At 42.8% G+C, this 25999-nt stretch overlaps 1 protein-coding gene across 1 annotated transcript in view; it reads right to left on the minus strand.

Annotated features, from left to right (window-relative positions):
* LOC125455610 (latent-transforming growth factor beta-binding protein 2-like) overlaps positions 1-25999 on the minus strand; it is a 474230-nt gene that overhangs the window by 162253 nt on the left and 285978 nt on the right. The window contains exons 13-15 of the mRNA XM_048537794.2: positions 13319-13338; positions 11319-11367; positions 7885-7983 (exon numbers count right to left, since the gene is read on the minus strand). Of these exons, the coding sequence (XP_048393751.1) occupies positions 7885-7983; positions 11319-11367; positions 13319-13338 (168 nt within the window). The remainder of the gene's footprint in view (positions 1-7884; positions 7984-11318; positions 11368-13318; positions 13339-25999) is intronic.

Here is a 25999-nt window from a genome sequence, read left to right on the forward strand (position 1 = left end):
CGTGGCTGGAAGGGAGGGTCAGAAGCTGGGATGGAAGGGAGGAGGTGGGGCTGGAAGGAGAGGCAGGGGGTGGGTGGGCAGTTTACTTGAAATTGGAGAAATCAATGTTGAGTCCTCCAGGCTGTAGGTTGCTCAGACAGAAGATAAGGCGCTGTTCTTCAAATTAGCGTCCTGAGTCGCTGTGACACTGGAGGAGGCCGAGGATGGACATGTCAGAAGGGAAGTGGGACTAGGTGTTTAAATGGGTGTGACTGGGAGATTAGCTTGGCCAGTATGAGCCAGGCAGGGATGCTGAGCCTGGGCACAAATTTATAGAGGAACTTAATCAGATGGGGAAGAGGGCTGAGGATTGGCAAATGCAATTCAACACAGATAAGTATGAGGTGTTGCACTTTAGAAAATCAAACCAAGAGAGGGCTTATGCAGTAAATGGTAAGGTCCTGAGGAGTATTGTGGAACAGAGGGACTTAGGAATACAAGTACATAGTTTGTTGAAAGCAGCACCACAGATAGACAGGGTGGTGAAGAAGGCATTTGGCATGCTGGTCGTCATCAGTTGAGGCAATGAGTATAGGAGTTGGGATGTTATGTTACAGTTGCATAAGTCTTTGGTGAGGTTGCACTTGGAGTATTGTGTACAGTTTTGGTCACCCTGTTATAGGGAAGACATAGTTAAACTGGAAAGTATGCAAAGAAGATTTACGAGGATGTTGAAGGGACGAGTAGGCCTGAGTTATAGAGAGAGGTTGGCCAGGATAGGACATTATTCCTTGGAACATAGAAGAATGAGGGGTGTCCTTGTTGAGGTGAATAAAATCGTGAGGGCGTAGGTAGGGTGAATGCATATCATCTTTTTCCCAGGGATGGAGAATTGAAAACTAGAGGGCATAGTTTTAAGTCAGAGGGGAAAGATTTAAGAAGATCCCGAGGGGCAACTTCTTCACACAGAGAGTGGAGAATAGGTGGAATGAGTTTCCAGAGAAATTAGCGAGACGGGTACAATAGCAACATTTAAAACTATTTGGATAGGAACATGGATGGGAAGGGTTTAGAGGAATGTGGACCAAATGCGGGCAATTTGAACGATCTGAGTGGGCACCATGGTCAGCATGGACCAGTTTGGACTGAAGGGCCTATTCTATGACTCTACTCTATGACTCTACTTAAAAGAGACCTGAGGGGCAACTTTTCACATAGAGGGTGGTTTGTATGTGCAATGCATTACCAGAGGAAGTCGTTGATGCTGGTACAGTTACAACATTTGGACTGTTACACGAATAGGTAAACCTTAGAGGGTTTTAGGGCAAACACAGACAAATGGGACTAATGTTAGTTTAGGAAACCTGGTTTGTGTAGAACCATAGAATCCCTGCAGTGTGGATTCAGGCTATTTGGCCCAGTTGGGTCAGCACTGTACCTGCAAAGAGCATCTCAACTACACCCAGTGCCCTAGCCTACCTTATCCCTGTAACCCTGCATTTCTCATGGCTAATCCACCTAACCTACACATCCCTGGATGTAATGGGCAATTTAGCATGTCCAATACACATAACCTGTACATCTTTGGACTGTGGGAAGGAACTGGAGCACCCAGGGAAACTTCACACAGACAGTCACCCAAGGCTGCAATTGAACCCAGGAACCTGATGCTGTGAGGCAACAATGATCCCTGGCAGGGATGTGTTGGACTGAAAGGCCTGTTTCTGTGCTGTATGACTCTATGACCTTATAAGAGCCCATGGTGATGGGGGAGGACATTAGCGTGGATAGAGGATGAGCTAACTAATTTAATACAGAGAGTTGGATAAGGGTGCATTTCTAGGGTGGTGACCTATAACTTAGAAAAGTGCCAAAGATACAATGCTGGGGCGAGAATTATTCAGTATATTATAACTTGGATGAGGGGAAGGAAATATTGACGCTTGTGGATGACGGAAAAATAGGTAGGAAGGCAAATGCTGAGGATGATACAAAGAATCTACAGAGGGATATAAGCAGATGATATGAGTAGGCAAAAACTTGGCAGATGGAATGTAACACAAGAAAATGTGAGTTTTGAATTTTACCAGTAAGAACTGGGAACTGAAATAGTATTTGAATTGAGAAGGACAGCATGAAGCTGCAGCACAGAGAGATTTATAGTCCTCTTCGATAAATCAGAAAAAGCTAACATGTGTGGTCATTGTCTAACAGGGTGGGAGAACTACATGTGGGCCTTTTTTTCAAAGGGAATGGAATATTAAAAAAGGGATGTCTAGCTAAAACAATACAAAGCCCTAGTTAAATCACAGTTAGAATACTGTAAAACTGTTTTGTTCTCCTGGTCTAAGGAAAGACATTATGGCATTGAAGGCAGTCCAGATAAGATTCACTTGGTTGATCCCAGGTCAGGAGAAATTATCTTATATGTAGCATGATAGCTCACTGGCTAGCACTGCTGCCTCACAGCACCAGGGGCCCTAGGTCCAAGTCCACCCTTGGCTGACTGTTCGTGTGGAGTTTGCACATTATCCCCGTGCCTGTATGTGTTTCCACCATGTGCTCCAGTTTCTTCCCACAGTCCAAAGATGTACAGGTTAGGTGGGCTGGCCGTGCTAAATTGCTAATAGTATCTAAGTGGATTAGCCATGGGGAAAAACTGAGTTACAAGGGCAGAGTAGGTGGTGGGGCACTCTTCAATAGGTTTGTGAGGATGTGATGGGCTGAATGGCCTACTCCCACACTGTAGGGATTCTATGAGGGATTGAGCACTCATTGAAATTTAGAAGAATGATTTGTGACTTTATTGAAGCATAAAGATTCTTCGCGAGTTTGAGAGGGTGGATGTAGAAAGGTGTTTTCCTCTTGTGGTCTAAATCTCAGAATAAAAGGGATCACCAATTTAAGACAGAGATGAAGAGGACTTTGTTCTCTCAAGGACTAGTGAATCTACAGAATTCTTTTCTGCAGAGGGCTGAGTGGAATTGAGGATTATCAGAACTGGCGTAATCTCATTGAATGGAAGAGCAAACCTGATGGGCCAAATGGCCTACTTCAGCTCGTATATTTTATGGCCTTATGGTTCGACAAGGCCACAGTTGTGGAGAAATGCTGGGGATCCTGAAATCCTGTTGAACAGTCACATCTCATGATGACGTTTTTCACATTCCCCGTGTAGCAGTCGGCCAAATAATAGGCTAACCAGCTGTTGGGTAGAAAACAGCTGGTGCTGCCAAAAGACCGGCCATGGATATATAGGGACAGCAATCACAGTTAGATGGTTTGGGGAAATGAGATAATCAATGCAACAATGCAAAAGGAAGGAAACAGAGACTAAATAGTCGTACAGCATTGGAACAGATTCTTTGACCCAACTTGTCCATGCCAAACAGGTTTCCTAAACTGAACAAGTTCTAATTTCCTCTCTTTGGCTCTCGAAACTGTCCAAAAGTTTTGTAAATGTTGTACCTGTGATAGTGATACTGTTAATCCAGAGACCCAGACAATATTCTGGGGACCCGGGTTTGAATCCTGCCATGGCAGATGGTGGAATGTGAATTCAATAAATATCTGAAATTCGGAATCTAATAATGACTTGTGAATCTATTGTCAATTGCCAGGAGAAAAAAAGTCCCATCTGGTTCACTCGTGTCCCTTAGGGAAGGAAACTGCCATCCTTACCTGGCCTGGCCTACACGCGACTTCAGACCCACAGCAATGTGGTTGACTCTTAACCCTCTGGGCAATTAGGGATGGGTAATAAATGCTGCCTAGCCAGCAACACCCTCACCCCGTGCATTAATAAATGGCTAAAGGACGTGCAACTGCCCCAACTACTTTCTCTGGCAGATTGTTCCATACATTCTTCATACATGCAAGAAGTTGCCTGTCATGTCCCTTTTAAATGTTTCCCCTCTCACCTTAAACCTATGCCCTCTCGTTTTGGACTCCCTTACCATAGGAAAAAGGCCTTGGCTGTTCACCTTATCTATGCTTCTGATGATTTTATAAAGCTCTATAAAAAACCTCAACATCTGTTGCTCCAGGGAAGAAAGTCCCATCCTCTCCTGAAACTCAAACCCTCCAAACTTTGTAATGTCCTCGTCTTTTCCTTCATTGCCCATATTAATCACAGAATGGTCACAGCACAAAATGTGGTTATTTGGTTTAATGGGTCTGTGTTAATTCTCTGAATGGTCAGTTCACTTAATCCCTTCTCTCCAAAATCCTCCACATTCTTCCTTTCAATATAATAGTCAACAACTTTCCCCTGTATTCCTTAAAAGAATCTGTCTCCTTTTCAGTTCTTAGCAAGCTGCTGTGTGAAAACATTTTGCCTGAGCCTCAGCAGCTTCACCAAATATTCTGTGAAGGGAGGCTGTCGTGTGAGCTGCGCAATCTGTCCTTGTGTATTGTCTTCAGTGTGCCATCCAGTTCAATCTGCCTGTCGTTCAATCATCCTTATCACAGATGGCACTTTTTTTAAACAAAGATATTCAGTGTTTATTCACATTTTTAAATTTCATTTTATTATTGAAACAAAGCTCCTTCGATCCAATTGTCAATCCTCATGCACACAATATGCACTGACTGAACTGATCTCATTTGTCCGAAAATAAACGCCTTAAATCCAACGTCTTGAAGGAACATGCGAGAGAAAATGCACATGGTCTAACTTCTGAATTTATCTTCAGTAAGACTTCACTATGTAAAAGTTCAAGTGAAAACTATTTGCACTTATTAGCTTTGTGCAGCAATACATAAGGAATTGTACAGTTATCAATGTCCTTTTGGTTTACTCACAAGTGTTCAAAAATGGCACATGGGAGTTTTGCATGCTGATTTCATACTTGCTTGACTTCAGTGTTGAGCTGATGCCAAATTAAACTAGGATGAAAAGTGTAACTGAACTTTCAGCTGGAAGATTATATATTACTGAACATAAAAAAAAGTAATTTACTTCCATGCCAGACTCTGACAGTTAGGGGAATTTAGGGCTTAGCTTCTACAATATTGTTCTATATCATTTTCAAATGTTGCAAATCCATAAACATAATTGTACCAAGAACTGTACTTGTTATAAACACTTTTAAAAGCTATGGACATTGAAGTAATGGAAGAGAGTTCATTTTGTACAACTTTTTCCATGGTTTTTGGAAAATTACAGGACGATTAGCATAACCTCGGTCGTGGGTAAGATTTTGGAGTCCATTGTAAAGGACAAGATTTCTGAATATTTGGAAGTGTATGATAAAGCAGGGCAAAGTCAGCATGGTTTCATCAAGGGGAGGTCATGCCTGACAAATCTGCTAGAATTCTTTGAAGAAGTAACGACCAAGGAGAACCAATGGTTATTACCTACCTGGACTTTAAGAGGGCCTTTGACAAGGAGCCGCACGGGAGGATGCTGAGTAAGATAAGGGCCCATGGTGCTAGAGGCAAGATGCTAGTTTGGATAGAAAATTGGCTGTCTGGCAGAAAGCAGAAGGCGAGGATAAAAGGGTCTTTCTCAGGGTGGCAGCCAGTGACAAGTGGTGTTCCGCAAGGGGCAGTGTTGAGACCACAACTTTTCACTTTACACATTAATGACCTAGATAAAGGAACTGTGGGTATTCTGGCTAAGTTTGCAGATGATACAAAGATACATAGAGGGACAGGTAGTATTGAGGAGCTGGGGAAATTGCAGAAGGATTTGGACAGGTTAGGAGAGTGGGCACAGAAGTGGCAGATAGAGTACAATGTGGGAAAGTGTGAGGTCATGCACTTTGGTAAGAGGAATAAAAGCATGGACTATTTTCTAAATGGGGTGAAAATTCAGAATTCTGAAGTGCAAAGAGACTTGGGAGTTCTAAGTCCAGGATTCTCTAAAGATAAACTTGCAGGTTGAGTCAGTAGTCAGGAAGGCAAATGCAGAGTTGGCATTTATTTTGAGAGGACTTGAATATAAAAGCAGGGATGTACTACTGAGGCTTTATAAGGCTCTGGTCAGGCCACATTTGGAGTATTGTGTGCAGTTTGGGGCCCCATTTCTCAGGAAGGATGTACTGGCTCTGGAGCGGATACAGAGGAGGTTCACAAGAATGGTCCTAGGAATGAAAGCTTAACATATGAGGAATGTTTGAGGAATCTGGGACTATGTTTATTGCAGTTTAGAAGGATGGGGTGGGCGTGTCTAATTGAAATTTACAGAATATTGAATGGCCTGGACAGATTGGACGTTGGGAAGATGCTTCCATTGGTAGGAGAGACTAGGGCCCGAGGGCACAGCCTGAGAATAAAGGGAAGACCTTTTAGAATGGAGATAAAGAGAAACTTCTTCAGCCAGAGAAATCTACGGAATTCACTGCCACAGAAGGCTGTGGAGGCCAGGTCATTGAATACATTTAAGACTGAGATAGATGGGTTCTTGATTATCAAGGGAATCAAGGGTTATGGGGAGAAAGCTGGAGAATGGAGTTGAGAAACTTATTGGCCATGATTGAATGGCAGAGCAGACCCAATGGGCTGAATGGCCTAATTTCTGCTCCAATGTCTTATGGCCTTATGCTCTTTCTACTTGTCCAAATTCATTCCCTCAAATGAAGTGTGGAATTGTCCCTTTGCTTCTTGGTTCTATCAGAGTGGATGCAGTCAGGACTGCAATGAACCCCAAGAAAAGGTAAGGCAAAGTAACCAGAGTCCAACTTAAGCATAAGACTGCTCTCTCATTAGAGACAGAAAGATGACTGGTGATGGTTTAACCTGAGGGCCACCATGCCTCAGGCGAGGGAGAGGTTGAGAAGGAATGGTAACTTCAGCTGATGTAGGAATTGAAACCCATGATGTTGGTGCACTTTGCATTGCAAACCAGCTGCCCAGCAAACTAAGCTAAACAGCCTAAGGAAAGCAGCAATGGAACCCCTAACCCAGGTAAGTTGGGGGGGGGGGGGGGCATTGGGTGGAGTAGGATTGGATGAGGTGGTGATGGAATGGAGTTGTGGGCTTTAAAGTCCAGGCGAGGAAAAGGAAGAAGGCATATTGTCATCTAATGGGGAGGGCTGGCTTTGATGTGCAAAGTGCCATTTCTCTTCTTCTCCACCCTTTTAAACATTTTAAAAATGTACTGACCATGCTAATCATATTATGATTAATGTGGATCCAGTCATATATATTGAAATTATAGAATTCCTACAGTGTAGAAGTAGGTCATTCAGTCCATCAAGTCTGCATGGACCCTCTGAAGAGCATCCAACCTAGATACGCCTCTTATCCTATCTCATCCACCTGGCTTGCATACTCCTGGACACTATGTGCATTTTAGCATGGCCATCCCTCTTAACCTGTACGACTTATTAGATATTTATAATTGGAGACTCTACCAATTCTGGTAACACCTTCCACTGTATCATGGGGGGGGGGGCGCAAAGAGTGGGTAGATAAACAGACCACCCAACATATATTCAATGCCCACCCTAACTCCATTGAAAACACATGAATCCAGCCCCTAATCTCTAAACACTACCTGATTTGCAATAACCTATCGATACCAACAAGAAATGAAATGGGTTGTGTTGTGTGCCAGTTCTATTTGTATTCTAATATTATTATATGAGATTGACTCACTATTTTGAATTTATTGAGTGACGCTGGACAATTTTCAAAGAATATTACTCAGCTGCTACAACGAGTAAGAATCCTTTTCAAGTATATGAAACAAATGCCTGCCAAACATTCTTACACAATTTCTCCAATAAATTCACACAACCATATTTCTTAACATGAAAACATTCATGCATGAGTTCTTTTCAGAACAAGATATTAATCTGAAATTCAAAATCTGTTGCTACTTTTATCAATTTTGATGTCTTTGAATATATTAACGACAAAACGGTGTCCAAAATTGTAATCTTTGGAATGAGGTCTTACCTGAAATTTCTGTTGCAAATACTGAAGCCACCTGTCTTGGGGTAGGTTCAGGAACAATTTGCACCAAAGTAGGTGGGCTGGTCCTCACTAGTACTTCCACTGTAGGAGAGGCAGCAACCATCAGTTCATTAACTAATCTATCCCATTCACAAAGAAACAACTACCAAGGGCGGAATCTTATAGGTGCCTAAACTTCGTGAGCTATGGCGTTATATGTGGCAGGAATGTGCTAAAAGTCCAGCAAGGCTTTAGGGTGGCAGGGTCGTACAGTGGCTCAGTGGTTAGCCCAGCTGTCGCACAGCGCCAGGAACTTGGGCTCAATTCCAGCCTTGGACGACTGTCTGTGTGGAGTTTGCACATTCTCCCCACGTCTGCATGGGTTTTCTCCAGGTGCTCCGGTTTCCTCCCACAGTCCAAACATGTGCAGGTTAGGTGGATTGGCCATGCTAAATTGTCCAAAGTATTCAGGGATGTGCAGGTTAGGTGGATTGGCCATGCTAAATTGTCCAAAGTATTCAGGGATGTGCAGGTTAGGTGGAATAGCCATGAGAAATATGGAGTTACAAGGATGGGGTGGGTCTGGGTGATATGTTCATTGGAGGGTCAAATGGCCTCTTTTTTCACTGTAGGGACTCTAAGGCCAATCTCAATATTGAGAACAGCATGCTGGATCTTTTCACTGGGATCAGGGCACTGAGACAAGATTTCAGAGTAGCAGCGAATTTGGATTGTCTACCATGAAGTGCCCATGGGCACAAATGTAACATAATTGAATCAGTCAATCCTTAATTACTTAGTTACATTTGTCAAAGGTGGGTTGTTTTCAGCACAATATCATGAGCTCAGCCCAGTGTTTAGTTGGGGGGGTGGTAAGCTGGGCGCACAACCTAATTTACATAACGCTGATGACCAAAAACACACAGCAGGTGCTAGTAATATCAAGTGCTATACTTTATTATGTAAGACCAATGACCCTTGTAGCTAAGATTCACTACAACTTCATCCTGTAGCACTGATAATTTGGCACCACCAAGATTCAGCTTAGAGAGGAGGTTTGGAGCACTTGAGCCAGGAGCCCAGGTTCAAGACCCACTTGCTCCAGAGGTGTGTCATAACATCTCTGAGCAGGTTTATTAGAGAATAATCTCAAAAGGAGGATTTGTTGCAGCAAACTACCCTCATCATCAGCTGCCAATGATGAGAGCAGTGACTAACATAATAGTTCTGACTTTAGAGTGGAATAACCAAGCTGGAAATAACTCGACTTTGCAGATACGGTTGAGTTATGTCAGTTGTCTTTCCAACAGTTATACTTGCAAGGAGAAGGCTGAATATTTTCACCTAAGACAGCAAGTATACCGTACGCAGAATATCATGATTTCATATTAGGAAAGTAAGTATCACAGTTGTTTTGTTTTGGCTTGCCTTCCCTGGCTAATGATGAAGAGACCTCAAGGGAAGGTTTTTGCAGAGTTCCCCACAAGAGGAAAGTTTATGGGATTTTGGGGGGGTGGTTCATATATGAAGAGGAGTGAACAGATTTGTGATATGCGTATTGTATTTGTTGAAAGATGATATTGGCTGAGCAAGTAATGTGTCAGCTTACTCCAATTGGCAGCACTTTTACATGTAGTACAGAGGATCCTGGAATTTTTTTTAAAGAGAATCCCTGGTGTGGAAAGTGGCTATTCAGCCAACAAGCCCACATTGTCCATCAGATCCATCCCTCTATGACCCACCTAATATACACATCCCTGAATACTATGGGCAACTTAGCATGACCAATCCACCTAGCCTGCACACCTTTGAACTGTGGGAGAAAACCTGAGCACCTGGAGGAAAGCCACACAGACACAGGGAGAATGTGCAAATTCCACACAGACAGTCGCCCAAGGCGGGAATCAAACCCAGGTCCTCGGCGCTGTGAGGCAGCAGTGCTAACCGTGCTGTCCCAAAGTCATATTTACTTTCCTCACATGACAGCATAATATTCCATATATGGTATAATTCCTGTCATGGGGAAAAAAAAGTACAGCCTCCACCTTGCAAATTAGTTTTCTGACTGATGTGCTTCAACAAAACTTTGATGCAGAAAATGACAAAAACATGCATCACCTTCAAAAGTGAAATGATGAGAACTTAAAAGCCATAACTTCCCACCTGCAATTAAGTTAATGAGCTTAAAAAAATTGTAGATAAAAGATTAATTGAACCGTTGAACCAGTCGATCACTGATGGTGAAGATGGGAGCAAAAGGACTGGTTTAGGAAATCTGAATGGGGCCTCGCTAGGCAGGAAGCAACTCAATATTTGCAAAATAAAAACCAAAATAACTGTGGATGCTGTAAACGAGAATGAAAAACAGAAGTTGCTGGAAACTTAGCAGGTCTGGCAGCATCTGTGAAGAAAAAAATCCAAGTTAATGTTTCAGGTCCAGGGTCACTTGGATTTTTTTCCTTCACAAATGCTGCCAGGCCTGCTGAGCTTCCAGCAATTACTGTTTCTGTACAATATTTGCAAAGTCACTTGAAAGAATATATACTTGGTGTCATACAGCATGGAAACAGGCCCTTCAGTCCAACCAGTTCATGCCGGGCATAGCACCAAACTAAACTAGTCCCACTTTCCAGCCCTCGACCCATATCCCTCCAAACCTTTCCTATTCATGCACTTACCCAAATGTCTTTTAAATGTTGTAATTGTACCCACATCCACCACGTCTTCTGGAAGTTCTTTCCAAATGCGAACCACCCTCAGTGTAAGAAAAATTGCCCCTCGTGTCCTTTTGCAACCTCTCTTCTCTCAGTTTAAAATTGCCCCTTCTAGTCTTGAAATCCACCTTAGGGAAGAGATACCTACCATGAACCCTATCTATACCTGTCATGATTTTACAAACATCTATCAGGTCACCTCACAATCCCCAGGCTCCAGTGAAAAACATCCCAGCCTCTCCAGCCTTTTTTTATAACTCCAACCTTCCATACCCAGCAGCATCCTGGCTAAAGAAAAGATGCCTATGAAGTCTGTGTTTGTTTGATTGATTAGTACTGTACTTCAATGCAAAGATTTCACGGTTGAAGGATAATCTTAAACTTTTGAGGTAAAGTACTCTACATTAAAAATCTGACTTATTCACTAAAGAAGCAGCAGTTCAAAATTGATTTGTAACAATTTTTACAGATGTTATTGGCAAATGATTTAGTCCTTCAGCATCCCAATTGAAATAAAGCTCACGTTTTATACTCCCACACATCCATTTAGATTTGAAGGTAAGGCAGGAAGACAAATTCCCTCATAAGGTTGTAATCAACTGCAATAGATGAAGATATAATGTTCCAAGTGTCTAAATGATGATTAACATATGGAAAATTAAATCGAGACGACAGTGGAGTTATTGATGCAAAAACAGAACTTAAAAATTAATTATTACTCACCTGGATAGGCATCAATTCTTGGAATATGAACAGGTGCAAAGGGTTCAGGCTGTTTTAAACACAAACAGATGGCACTCAGCAGATAATTCAGTAAATATCTTTACCTGATCACAAAATATGATTGAGCATTGCATTTTATTTCTGGTTTCAGCTTTTGAGCCATTGTTTAGAGAACAGCAGCTAGGTAAAAGATGAAATAAAAAAACGAAAAAACTGCAGATGCTGTAAACAAGGAAACAAAACAGGAAAAGCTCATCAGGTGTGGCAGCATCTATGAAGGAAAAAAAAAGACTTAACGTTTTGGGTCCGGTGGCTTCAGTTCTGAGGAAGGGTCACCAGGCCTGGAACGTTAACTCTGTTTTTTCCTTCACAGATACTGCCAGACCTGCTGAGTTTCGCCAGCAATTTCTGTATTGTTTCCTGTTTTTTGTTTGGCAGCATCAAGAATTCTTTGAAGCTAAAGTTGAATTGAAATAGCATGAATTGAAACTTCCTTCCATCACCAAAATGAAAAAAAAACAATGGTTGAAATTCATGCTACAAATCCGGTTTTATGAATACTTTTATGCTGAGGCAGACTTCTACGCATTTCAACTCTAAAGGAATTTGATATACTGTCAAATCACACTTTGCAGGCATACAAGACCAAAGACTTAACCTTGATTTTAATCCAATATGTTCATTAGGAGGAGGTCACCTGTTTATTTTCTCTCTGATTTTGCACTGGATTGGAGTCAAAATTGAGCCAACAATAAAGTGGATATCTATGTCAAATCCACCCCAACCTGGCAGTCTGGATAAGATTAAAATTTGATTCTGTGCAGGCTGCCATAGTCCTAGACATACAATCACGTAAATAGCCTGGCACAAGGTATGATCTCCGCAGATGCCAAAATTGTACAATGGCTCTAGACAAAGTGACAGCAGTTCTGCATTCAGCCCCCTTAGCAATTTCACATGAATAACATGGTCCTAACATGCCATCATATTACCTAATTATGTTCAGCGTCACGCTATGAATTTGATAACATCCGAAGCTGATAGAGTATGACCCAGGCAGATTTTGCTCAAGGTCGAGCCTGTTACCTTGGAATAACTCCTCAAAGCTATCATTGTGTTAACCTATGACCTCACACTAATGCTGGATCAGACAAGCTAATTATGTTACTGTAGCCATAATAATGCCAAAGGATGACCCATATTGTGCCATCTCTGACCAGGGGCTGTCCCAACGTGTGCCATGTCATGGCTTCAATAGTATCTGACGCTGATTTGGCAACTCCTGGAGAGATTTATAGGAGAATCTTTCATGGTTATCAGACAAATTTCAATTTATATACAAAAGTCGACAAGCCAGTATTGTTAAGCGCATGATTGTAATTTTTACGATAACAGATTAAAAACATTCTATAGATTCTGTGTGACATACCTACCAAGGAAATCCAACATGCTGCAAAGTGTATGATCTTTGTAATTGGATAGCAGTAGGTTGTATCATGCACTGATAAATTCAAATGATTGAATTAACTGTCGACAATTGAAAATAATTATTAATTTTCACTTTGTTCTGGATGTGAGATTGCTCGCTGAGTTGGAAGATTCGTTTTCAGACATTTCATCACCATTCTAGGTAACATCATCAGTAAGCCTCCGACGAAGCACTGGTGTTATGTCCCGCTTTCTATTTATCTGGTTAGGTTTCCTTGAGTTGGTGATGTCATTTCCTGCATTGGTGCCAAACATCACCAACGCAGGAAATGACATCACCAAACCAAAGAAACCTAACCAGATAAATAGAAAGCGGGACATAACATCAGCGCTTCGTCAGAGGCTTACTGATGATGTTACCTAGAATGGTGACGAAACATCTGAAAACGAACCTTCCAGTTCAGCGAGCAATCTCACATCCAGAACTTCAACCTGAGCTACAAATCTTCTCAAAACTCGCTAGCATTTTCACTTTGTATTGAAAGTTAATCATCATTTTCAATAATACTTACAGTTTTTATTGTCGTATCATCTGCAAAGAAAAAGAAAGTCAGTTACAGAAATTACGTTACACAAAGAAGCATGATCTATTGAAAGAAAAAATTTGCATTTTTATGGCACCGTCATAAGTACAGCATGTCTCAAAGTGCTTTGCAGCAAATGAAACACTTCTGAACTGGATTCACTGTTTTAGGAAACATGGAAAACAATGTGTATAACAAGCTCCTACAAACAGCAACTTGATACTGACAAGTAGCATGTTTTACTGATGTTGAATAGTGGATAAAGATTCACCAGGACAAGGGAGAGAATTACCCTACTCCCCTTTAAACTGGTGCCATTGGAACACATTATGTCCAGCTGAGAGGGCTAATGGCACACTGTCTAATGTCTCATCCAAAAGATGACATTTCTGATATAGCAACAAGTCCTCAGGACGGCATTGAAATATCAGCATTTATATTTCCACTCAAGATATATATACAATCTTTACAAACCAAGATATTATCCTCAGAATAGAGAAATTATTGTCAAATCCATTCACATGTTCAAAATTGTAAAAACCAAAATGGTAAAAGACTATTCATTGTGTTTGGTGAAATGATTACATGAATGTTACTTAGAATTACAAACATCAGAAGCAGAATTTTAGAAAATATTCTCAAGCTAAAGCAATAAAACAAATTGGATCATAAGTGATGATTGAAGTGAAATCAACTATGATTTTTAAGACTGAATTAAATAAATACTATTTTTAAAAAACTGGAAGGATATGGGAAGAGTGTAATGCAGTATGCAGCTCCAATGTAAAATTGCGCACAACGGCCTTTGATGCAGAAAGTATAGATATTGGTGCATGAAAGATTCAAACCAGATATTAAGTACACTGTAGGGGAATTTCTCATTGTTTAAATGAAGCCAATGTCTCAAATATATAAAAAGCAAAGAAGTGAGGATGCTGGAAATCTGAAATAAAAACCAACATTTCCAGAGAAACTTAGCAGGTCAGGCAACATCTGTGGAGAGAAAGCAGAGTTAACATTTTGAGGCCAGTGACCCTTCTTCAGAACTGAAGAAAGAGCAATGGTGATATGGAACATTTTATGTCTGCTTGAAAGGATATTGTTCTGAAGAAGGGTCACTGAGCCTGAAATATTAACTCTGCCATCTGTTCATAGACACTGCCAGGCCTGCTGAGTTTTTCTAATTATTTCTGTTTCTGTACCCCATGTATGTGGTGCATATTCTTAGTCAACAGAACAGAAAAGTTTAGTAATTATTAAAGATATGCTTATTTTTAAAATCTTATCTCTGCCATAATGTCAATCCTACAACTCATTCAGTTGTAGTTCAAATTTACTGAAAAGGGCATTAGGCCAAAGAGAGCTCACCAGGCATAAATTACCAGCCCTTTGCTAACTGTGTACTGTAAACTCTTTGTTACTTGCAATGTCAGCTGATTTAGCCTAGTTATAATGAGAACATCGGTGCAAAACAATTATGGGCACAGCTTCAGTTAAAGTACAAGTCCAGAGCTAGTGGCCCCTTCTCATGTCAGAATGAAGTATACAGTTTCATCTGGGAGGAAATGTTATTCTGTTACATTGAGTCAGCTCATAAGTCCAGATTTACACTGTACAAGCTTTAGGCTGAAGTAAGTGGAAAATTACATAAAACTCACTGAAATGTACCCTTAACAATGGCAAACGAAGAATGTGCCATTTAAAAAAAAAGAGCTTTGAAAAGTCTTAGTAATAAAACTGATAGCAAAATCCATTTAAAACGTTTCACCATGGAGATTACCTCTCTGAACTAATATTGTATAGACCGTAAAATTATGCTGGAAATATGTAATAGGTCATTGGAATGAGTAGCAACTGGGCACTCACCATCTTCTAAATATCAGTGAAGTAATGGAATAGAAGCACTGGTGCTGATACTGGGACCACATTTAAATGCTCTGAATCTTGTACTTGCTAATGACTACCTGCATCAAGTGCTGACTACCTGCCATCATTTGCAGTCTACACACTGATAACTTTCTGTCTGTCTCTACTGGGAGTGCAGTGCTGGTGTCCCCACCTCTAGACCAGGAGGCCTGGTTTCAAGTCCCACCTACCCTACACATGCATAATAGCATCTCTAAGTAGGTTGTTGAGGAAAATATCTACTTCTATAACAAACGTATTGCATGTCTGCCTGGGCAGCAGAATGTTTAAATGGAGCCTGCAACCTCATTGGCAGCTGAAGACACCAGGAATTCTGCAAGGTTCAGCAATGCCTCCCTCCCCTCCAGGCTACAAGGTCAAGCTGGGAGGTCCATTCCTCCAGGGGGTGAGGAGGAAGATTCTGGCCTGCCTGACCCAGCAAGCCTGATTAATGATTGCAAAGGAGCTCAGTCAGCAGTTGTGCAGGCACCTAAAGAACTCAGAGTGGAACCTTTCTAAGCTGTGATGAACATGGGCATTGGCAACTCCATTAAGAACTATCTCAGAGATAGTAACAACTGCCGATGCTGGAGTCAGAGATAACACAGTGTGGAGCTGGAGGAACACAGCAGGTCAGGCAACATCAGAGGAGCAGGAAAATTGACGTTTCAGGTCACGACTTTTCACAAGAGGAAGGGACCAGCTCCACGCTGTGTTAGTTCCATTAAGAATTATGGCAGGATTGGGAAAACGAAATTCTCAACAACAAGAAAGAAAAGCAACCAGGCATTGAACAGCAAGAAGAGAATCTCACTAGTGAGGGACAAGAGACCTATTTGCCTATATTTCATTTGAATGTAATAACATGCGATAATTAACTAATTCAACTCATTAATGTTCAGATTCTTCAGCTCCGAAACATCAGTTAGAAAGTGGATGGTAATAATTCTTAATATGGAAGTCACTCGGTGACTCCAGCTCACTGGCTGCACATCTTCGTCTCCATCGTAGACAACAGTGTCCAATGTTGAGTCATAGAGTCAGACAACATGGAAGCAGACACTTTGACCCATCTTGTCCATGTTGACCAGGTTTCCTAAACTAAACTAGTCCCACTTGCCTGCTTTTGGCTCATGTCCCCCTAAAACTTTCCCATCCATGTACCTGTCCAATTGTATTTTAAATGTTATAATTGTACCTGCTTCTACCACTTCTTCTGCTAATTAATTCAATTTACACACCATCCTCTGTGTAAAACAGTTGCCTCTCAGTATCCTTTTAAATCCTTCCGTTCGCATCTTAAACCCTTGCCCTTTATTTTTGGGCCCAGTCTCAATGAAATCTTTGTAAATCTTTTCTGCACCCTTTGCAGTTTAACATAGTCCTTCTTGTGGCAGTGTGACCGGAATTGTATGCAGCACTCCAATCGTGGCCTCACCAGTGTCTTATACAGCCTTAACATGACATTCCAACTGGTCTGGCTGTTGAAGGCAAGCATTTCACATGCCTTTTTCACCAACCTGTCTAGACTTAGAATCCCTACAGTGTAGAAACAGAACCTTTGGCCCAACAAATCCACATCAACCCTCAGTGCATCCCACCCAGACCCATTCCCCTATAACGCACTTAGTCCACACATCCCTGAACACTATGGCCAATCCACCTAGCCTGCACACCTTTCGAGTGTGGGAGGAACTGAAGGGAACCCACACAGACACGGGGAGAATGTGTAAACTCCGCACAGACAGTCGCCCGAGGGTGGAATCGAACCTGGGCCCCTGGTGCTGTGAGGCAGCAGTGCTAACCACTGAGCCAACTACCTGTGATGCCATCGCAGAGCACACGCACTCACTTTGCACGTAGTTGGATGCTCATAGCACCTTTTGACCCCTCTGGCAGAGCTTGAAGGCTCACAATCCTCCCATCTCACCTTGCTCCTTGGCAGAGACACAAAGCCAGGCAGATTAGTCTGGTTGTCAGCCATGGTCAGTCAAGGGGCTGGGCATGTTGTGCAGTGCTGTGCTACCTCAGTCTCACCATTATTAGAGAATTCATCGCACTAATATGCAGTTTCCTATATGCCCAGATTAAAAATCGACAGTATGTGCCTGCTTATACAGCAAAAACACTGCGCTTGACTATATCCCAAAGTCCAAAAAGACTTTAGTCAAGTCAAGGGATACAGCTTTCAATCAGGGGTCTCCTGCAAGGAATGCCAAGTTCATCATCCAAGCTCAGGCCAGGAGCTTCAACATGGTCAGCTTGCTCCTTGGGTGGCCACAATCAAGGGGTTCCATACCTCTACCTCCGCAGTCCTGCGAGTGGGACATGGTCAATCCTGTATGTCTAGTGCAATCTGCTCAGGGAGCCATGGTATATCAGTTGGGAAGCTCCACAGAGATCAGCCAGGGACTTGGATACTCACAAGTCAGGCTGCCCATCCAATTCATTCAGAGGTGTGGCCTATAATCAGTTCAAGGAGATAGCTCAATGAAAGTGAAGGGGGTTGTCAGGGCCACTGCTGTGGAGACGTCAACTGTGGGGATTGAAGGCAGCATAAAGTTTTTGAAATTGTGGGGACAGGGTAGTGCATTGGAGGACATATGTTAATGTGAAGAGGGGGTGGTCAACCCTAAATTACCCTGGCTTCGATGGGTAAATGGTTGAGTGCAGGTTCAAACCGAGTGAGTCGTTCTATTCATGTGTTCGCTACTGGACACATGGAGTAAAACAATAGAGACAGTTGAAACAATACAATGATTACAATGATACAATATGTGACCCTTCAATCTATAACCTCTGTCATACAGGTCAGGGTAATAAAGTGTGAAGCTGGATGAACACAGCAGGCCAATCAGCATCTCAGGAGCACAAAAGCTGACGTTTCCGGCCTAGATCCTTCATCAGAGAGGGGGATGGGGTGAGGGTTCTGGAATAAATAGGGAGAGAGGGGGAGGCGGACCGAAGATGGAGAGAAAAGAAGATAAGTGGAGATGCGAGTATAGGTGGCGAGGTAGGGAGGGGATAGGTCAGTCCAGGGAAGACGGACAGGTCAGGGAGGTGGGAGGAGGTTAGTAGGTAGGAAATGGAGGTGCGGCTTGAGGTGGGAGGAAGGGATAGGTGAGAGGAAGAACAGGTTAGGGAGGGGGAGACAGGCTGGGCTGGTTTTGGGATGCAGTGGGGGGAGGGGACGAGCTGGGCTGGTTTTGGGATGCGATGGGGGAAGGGGAGATTTTGAAGTTTGTGAAGTCCACATTGATATCATTGGGCTGCAGGGTTCCCAAGTGGAATATGAGTTGCTGTTCCTGCAACCTTTGGGTGGCATCATTGTGGCACTGCAGGAGGCCCATGATGGACATGTCATCTAAAGAATGGGAGGGGGAGTTAAAATAGTTCGTGACTGGGAGGTGCAGTTGTTTATTGCGAACCAAGCGGAGGTGTTCTGCAAAGCGGTCCCCAAGCCTCCGCTTGGTTTCCCCAATGTAGAGGAAGCCACACCGGGTACAGTGGATAGAATATACCACATTGGCAGATGTGCAGGTGAACATCTGCTTGATATGGAAAGTCATCTTGGGGCCTGGGATGGAGGTGAGGGAGGAGGTGTGGGGGCAAGTGTAGCACTTCCTGCAGTTGCAGGGGAAGGTGCCGGGTGTGGTGGGGTTGGAGGGGAGTGTGGAGCGAACAAGGGAGTCATGGAGAGAGTGGTCTCTCTGGAAGGCAGACAAGGGTGGGGATGGGAAAATATCCTGGGTGGTGGGGTCGGATTGTAGATGGCGGAGGTGTCGGAGGATGATGCGTTGTATCTGGAGGTTGGTGGGTTGGTGTGTGAGAACGAGGAGGATCCTCTTGGGGCGGTTGTGGCGGGGGCGGGGTGTATGGGATGTGTTGCGGAAAATGCGGGAGATGTGGTCAAGGGTATTCTCAACCACTGCGGGGGGAATGTTGCTGTCCTTGAAGAACTTGGACATCTGGGATGTGCAGGAGTGGAATGCCTCATCCTGGGTGCAGATGCGTCGGAGGCGAAGGAATTGGGAATAGGGGATGGAATTTTTGCAGGAGGGTGGGCGGGAGGAGGTGTATTCTCGGTCGCTGTGGGAGTCGGTGGGCTTGAAATGGACATCAGTTTCAAGCTGGTTACCTGAGATGGGGACCGAGAGGTCCAGGAAGGTGAGGGATGTGTTGGAGATGTCCCAGGTGAACTTGAGGTTGGGGTGGAAGGTGTTGGTGAACTGGATGAACTGTTCAAGCTCCTCTGGGGAGCAAGAGGCGGCGCCAATACATCATCAATATAACGGAGGAAGGGGTGGGGTTTGGGGCCTGTGTAGGTGCGGAAGAGAGACTGTTCCACGTAACCTACAAAGAGGCAGGCATAGCTGGGGCCCATGCGGGTGCCCATGGCCACCCCCTTAGTCTGTAGGAAGTGGGAGGAATCGAAAGAGAAGTTGTTGAGAGTGAGGACGAGTTCGGCTAGGCGGATGAGGCTGTCGGTGGAGGGAGACAGGTCGGGCCTGTGGGACAGGAAGAAGCGGTGGGCCTTGAGGCCATCTGCATGAGGAATACAGGTGTACAGGGATAGGACATCCACAGGTCAGGGTCTGGCTGAACAATGGAGATGACTAGAGAGTGAAGAGTGCAGAGACTGAGAACCATGATCTCAGCTGGGCTAAATCAGACTTCAGACTGAAAATAGCCTGGCAGGCCCTTTACTTTCTTTTTAAACCATGGCAATTAGTTGCTTAATACGTGCACTAGAGTTAGCCAATGTGCTTTTAACAAAAAGATTTTGCTTTTGTTAAACGAGGAAATATCATGTACTATATTAAACAGTACTGTTGAAAAGCAATCAGTAAGACATCGGGAATGAATTCAAATGCACACTACCCCAGTAATATTGTTACACTCACCCAACACACAAAATGAAGATGTGATTATGGGAACTGCTGATGCTGGAGAATCCAAGATAACAAAGTGTGGAGCTGGATGAACACAGCAGGCCAAGCAGCATCTCAGGAGCACAAAAGCTGACGTTTCGGGCCTAGATCCTTCATCAGAGAGCTAGGCCCGAAACGTCAGCTTTTGTGCTCCTACGATGCTGCTTAGCCTGCTGTGTTCATCCAGATCCACACTTTGTTATCTACACAAAATGAAGAATTGCAGTTATTTCCATACCACAGATTCTTGCATGGTTAGTTCTGATCTCTCTCTCTGTACCTTTTCTGTGGGTGTAAAACTGAATCCCTCACTTACTGCTGCACTCAGACTCTTTCTGATGAGTTTCTGCACATTCACAAGATTTTTTTTAAGCTGGTATCTCTCCCTGAAACACCTAAAAACAAGCTGCAAACTAAACTTGCCATTACTTTAACTTCAAAGCAAATCCAATTCGTGAAACTCAGGTTCCAGCAGTCATTCTCTGGCACACCCACATAAAAGAACTGAATGAATTCTACATGTTCCTGGCTCTCAACGTGTGTCCCTTGACCCCTGTCATTAAGCAACAACTCAAATTTCCTTAAATCCACTGAACTGCTAACCCCCCCTTTTTTACTGGAAGTCTTAAAACACTATTAAGAATGGCAAGGAAACTCACAAACCAGCCAGCTCACAGACGCTTGAGCCCACAAAACAACTCTAAGAGGAAAATGCAATTAAAACTCTCATTTTCTCAACAAATGAAACACAAAATGAGAACTAAATTTGAGGTTGCACAGCACAAAATAACAGAATATCTATGATGCAAAATGAGACCATTTGGCCTGTTGTGCATACAACAATATTACAATATCCTGCCTTTTCCCCATTTGCCTTCAAACCCCAACAATCCAAATAATTACCTGATCACCTCTGGAACGCTTCAATTAAACCCGTCTCCTCCACATTTCCAGATAGCGCATTCCAAACCCTAACCTTGATCCAGACCTGAAAAATATCCACTGATTATTCTTCTCTGTTTTTAACTACCAGCCAATTCTGTTTGCATTTCTTTGAGTCTGAGTTTGATTTATTTCTGTCACGTGCTGAGATACAGTGAGAAGTGTTGTTTTGTGTGCCATAGAGGCAGATCGTACTATACAAAGTGCATCAGGGTCACAGAACAGAGTGTAGAATTCAGTTTTACAGCCACAGAAAAGGTGCAGAGAGAGAGAGATCAGAAGTTACATTTGCGAGGTTCATTCAGAAGCTCGATAACAGCAGGGAAGATGCTGTTCTTGAGTTTGTAGCTGGAATGAAGCTATCCATGTCATTCCACATTGCCACAGCCCCTATGAAGGCATTGCACAGGGAAAACTGGCCACTTCAAGAGGAAGAGCAGGGATCCTTAAATCAACAGTCACTTTCACTCATCCACACCTTTCAACAGTGTAAATCCCATGACCATGGTATGCATCAGTTTGCACACTGATTCACGCATTCAAACTGGTGGGCACCAAAGATGAGGCCTAGCAGCAGAGCCCATCATAGGTCAGGTTACTAATAGCTTGAGGACTGCAGTGGACCACGTTGACTTTGAGCCCTAGAATGATGCCATATATTTGGAGTCATCAGCAATATTGTAAAATCTGCAGTCACATCATGAGTTCAGAGAATATCTGGTGGAGCTTCCAGATGATACGCACAGTCAAACACAGAAAATAGAGAATGTAGCCATCTATCTGAGCATTGTCAGGTCTCTGATGTGTGTATGTTTACTACCATCTACCCCAAAAGAAGAGTGAGGTAATTAATGCATTGGTTTTAATTTCTCAAAAAACGTGCTTTAATCAAGGATGATTCCATTAGAACATAAGACGATAAGACCTATGCGCAGGAGTAAACAATTCGGCCTCTCAAGCCTGCTCCACCATTTGATACCATTGTGGTCAATTTCACTTCTGGCTTAAACTCTCCCTGCCTGTCCGCCCTCCAACCCATTATTAATTAAAAATCTGTCTTTCTCCTCTTCTAATTTATTCAGTGTCTTGGTGTTGATTGTAGTCTGGTGTAGTGAATTCAACAGATTCACAACCCCTTAAGAGAACCGATTTCTCATCATCTCCATTTTAAATCTGTTACCCTTTATCCTAAAACTATAACTTCTCATTCTAGATTGCCCCATGTGAGGAAATGTCCGGTCTACATCTAAGTTGTCAATCCCCTTTAGCATTTTATATGCCCAAATTAGATCTCGCCTCATTCTTCGAAACACTACAGAGTATAGGCCTAAATTGATCTGCCTCTCTTCTTGAGATAAAGCCCTCATCTCTAGAATCAATCTAGTGAATCTGATTGGAATATACTGAAAATATCTCCTTTATTCAAAAACTAATGGAGACAGAAAGCTACAGGCCAGTTTGTTTAACATCTGTCATAGGGAAAGTGTCAGAAGCTATTACTGAAGTGGTTATAGCAAAACACTCTGATAAGGTGATGGTAATCAGGCAGACTTAATGGAGTTTTGTGAAAGGGAAATCATGTTTGACCAACCTGTTGGTATTTTTTGAGGAGGTCCAGATAGTGGACATTAAGCAAAGTCCACGCAACTCAGCTGAAGTAAGCCTAAAGCTTGGACTGCGGCACTTTGCACAACACTACTTCATTGATGGATGCAAAGGCTTGAAAAAATTAAAGAGATGCTTTTACTGATGTCTTTCTGCGGTATGTCATCTCAAAGTAGATAAGAATCACAGAAGTTGCTGGAAAAGCTCAGCAGCACTGGCAACATCTGTAGAGAGAAACCAGAGTTAATGTTTTGGGTCGAGTGACCCTTCCCCAGTTTAGAGGATGGTCACTTGACCTGAAATGTTAACACTGGTTTCTCTCCACTGATGCCACCAGGCCTGCTGAGCTTTTCCAGCAATTTCTGTGCTCGTTGCTGATTGACGGCATCAGTTTTTAGATAGAAATCACTCCTGGAGAAGGAACTTCTCGATATGAACAGGTAAATGTTAGATGAACAGTCAAAAGGGACATACACAGATGCCACTGGAAGACCGGAATGATTTAAAGAACATGTATGTAATGCATATGCAGAGACGGACAAAGGTGGGGCTGGCTGGAGTTTTGCTGATGAATGATAATTCTCTTCATTGAGCGTGGGTATAGAGTAATTTATGTAGCTTGAAGTTACAAATGAATGAATGTTTCTTTATTTTCTTCATGAAAATTGGGTGCTTGCAGAAATGTGTTTTTACACAGTTGTGATAAAACTGTAAAATATATATAATATATATAGAAACGTGTGTGTGTGAATGTGTTTTAAAATAGCTTACAGCGAGTTTGGGTTCTATGCATGTCTGAATGTTTGGAGTTAACAGTTGGCTTCTCAAAAAGATAAAATACCCATAATTCCAAGTGAGAGGATATTACCCAGACTTCCTTTGGGAGTTAACCAGAGGGCTTAGGGGAGAATTTTCCACATTAATTTAGTCTGGGCTGGGAAAAGAAGCATATATCAAGCGTCAAAGTACTGTGTAGTCTTTCAGTGGAGTAATGTGTGAAGCAGCATTCTTAGGAAAAAGGGTTTAAATATAATGACATTATATTAGAATGAGATGTTATTGTTAGTCTAGGACTGGACCGTTCCGGATAGAGTCAGTGGAAAACAGGTAAAGTTTTTTGACATTAACTGAAAAAAAACGAATTCAAGCTGCAGCAGTGAAAAAACATAAGTCTGCAAGGAAACCAAGCCAGGAGCATAGCAACAACCATCAAACAAGAGTTATTTCAGCGTCATCAGACGAGTTGAAATTTTAGCCCCTTCAAGTCAAAGTATTCAAAAGAAAAGAATTTCTCCCTTTTTCTTGAAAATGATTTGGCTGCGTCTTCCTAGAAGCACAGCACTAGATGTTCTTAAGATGGCAACGATGTTAGGGTATCCTGATTCAAACTGCTTATACTAAATATGTAAAGAGTGGGTGCATTGTCATTCTTGCTGTTTAGAAATCTATGAGTCTGTGTTTTATTAAAACAGTGCTTATTTTTCTCATTTGTCTTTATTTCTATAGTTAATATGCTTTTGTTTTGTTTTCTTGTTAAAACAAAACTGCAACATTGCATTCTTATGTTTTAGTCAAAGATCACTTTGGCAAAAAAATATAATTTTGTGATCTGCTTTGCCAAGTTCCTGTGGGAATCTGACTTATCCAGTATTAACATCAAGTGGCCATTCCTCTGTAACAACTGGGGGTCCAAATATGGTGTACTGCCTGGTTTTCCACCATCATGACATCTCTTCTGCTGTGACTGCTTTGGCTTCAATGTGTAGCCAGCATTGAATAGATTATTTCAAACAATATCCAGAGCCTCCCTGTACACATTTCTCTTTGTCGTTCTTGTCGTTTCGTTGGATCTTCGTCTTATATTACCTGGTTAGGAGCCTCCTCACATTAGAGAAGGCATCAGAATTGATGTGATTAACACCATCCCCCTTTCTGCAGAACCAGGCTGTGTACTGCAGGCCAGGACACTGTGAGAGACTTTTGCAGAGGACATTAAAGAGCACCATCAGGCCCCTGAATCACATCTTCAGCAAGTCAATGATCTGCATGATGGTCATTGCGGTTGCCCCCAAGGCAGGCATAATACCTCTCCTCAGCATCTACATGAAGGTTTCTCAGAGACATGACCTCATTGGGTAGCTGTTGCCTCTGGGTATCCATTGCCAAAGACATGTGTGAGGGATGGAGACATTATGGCACTGAGGCTGCTGAAGTGTGTAGACCTAATGACAGTTTCCCAAAACAAAATACATACACACATACATAAAGCTGGTTGTACCTTAGGTAAGTGAGATCTTTTCTCACTGATAAAATGACATCTTGCCTGCTTCGTGCACACTATTGATCACACCCATTCTTCTGGGGCGTCCAGCAATGGATCCAAACCCAATGGGTGTTTTAGCTTGACTCTCTGGATTGATACAGTAGTGCACAATAGGGCACTCTTGGAAAGGGCAATGGTCACCACCTTGATATGTAGGTGCAGTGCAGACTGCGAGATCCTATACACACATCCAGTGGATTCGGAGGAATTCCAGAGGTGTAGCAGATCAATGCTATGGTGACCTTTAGCTCAACTGATATGAGCTGTCCACTAAATCCAATGAAGGTCAATTCCAATCGACAATGGAGCACAATAACCAGTGACAGTGTCTCTAGAGAGACACATTTGCAGAAGCACAGCTGCTCGGACATCTGCATGTCATTGAGACTTGGGTTGTAGACTCTCTCGAGAATAACCAATCCTGCCTGAAAAAGGCTGCATTGCCCTGTGCCCCCTTTTCCAGTATCTTCATTCTAAAACAGGTCCTCCTGTTTACCCAGTGGCTGTTGATCGCTTGCTTCCTGTGTCTGTATCAGCCTTCTGCTTCCTTCTCCTTCTTCCTCCTCTCCAATGGGGAGTTCAAAGCCTAGATCAATTCTATGGCAGGTGGCCTTTTCCAGTTTGGAAGGTCTTTTACACAAATGGCACATCTCCTCATTTCTGCCACCCATTTTCTTTGCCCCAGTGCCATCACCCCCGAGGCAACACAGGGCTGAAACCTTCTCCCCCACACCTGGTTATATTTGTCACTCTCTTCCTCATGTTGGCACTGTACATGGCTATCTAGCTAGAGGCTGTTGAGGGGACAGAGTTGAGGTAAACTATTTCCACTGGTTGGAGATCTCAGATGTAGGGGCATACTCTTAAAAAATGGAGCCAGGCCATTCAGGATAGATGTTAGGAAGCACTTCTACATGTAAGATTTGGGAGAAGTTGTGAACTCTCTTCCACAAATGGCAGTTG

Source organism: Stegostoma tigrinum, chromosome 10, assembly GCF_030684315.1.
Source record: "Stegostoma tigrinum isolate sSteTig4 chromosome 10, sSteTig4.hap1, whole genome shotgun sequence".
NCBI classification, from domain to species: Eukaryota; Metazoa; Chordata; class Chondrichthyes; order Orectolobiformes; family Stegostomatidae; genus Stegostoma; species Stegostoma tigrinum.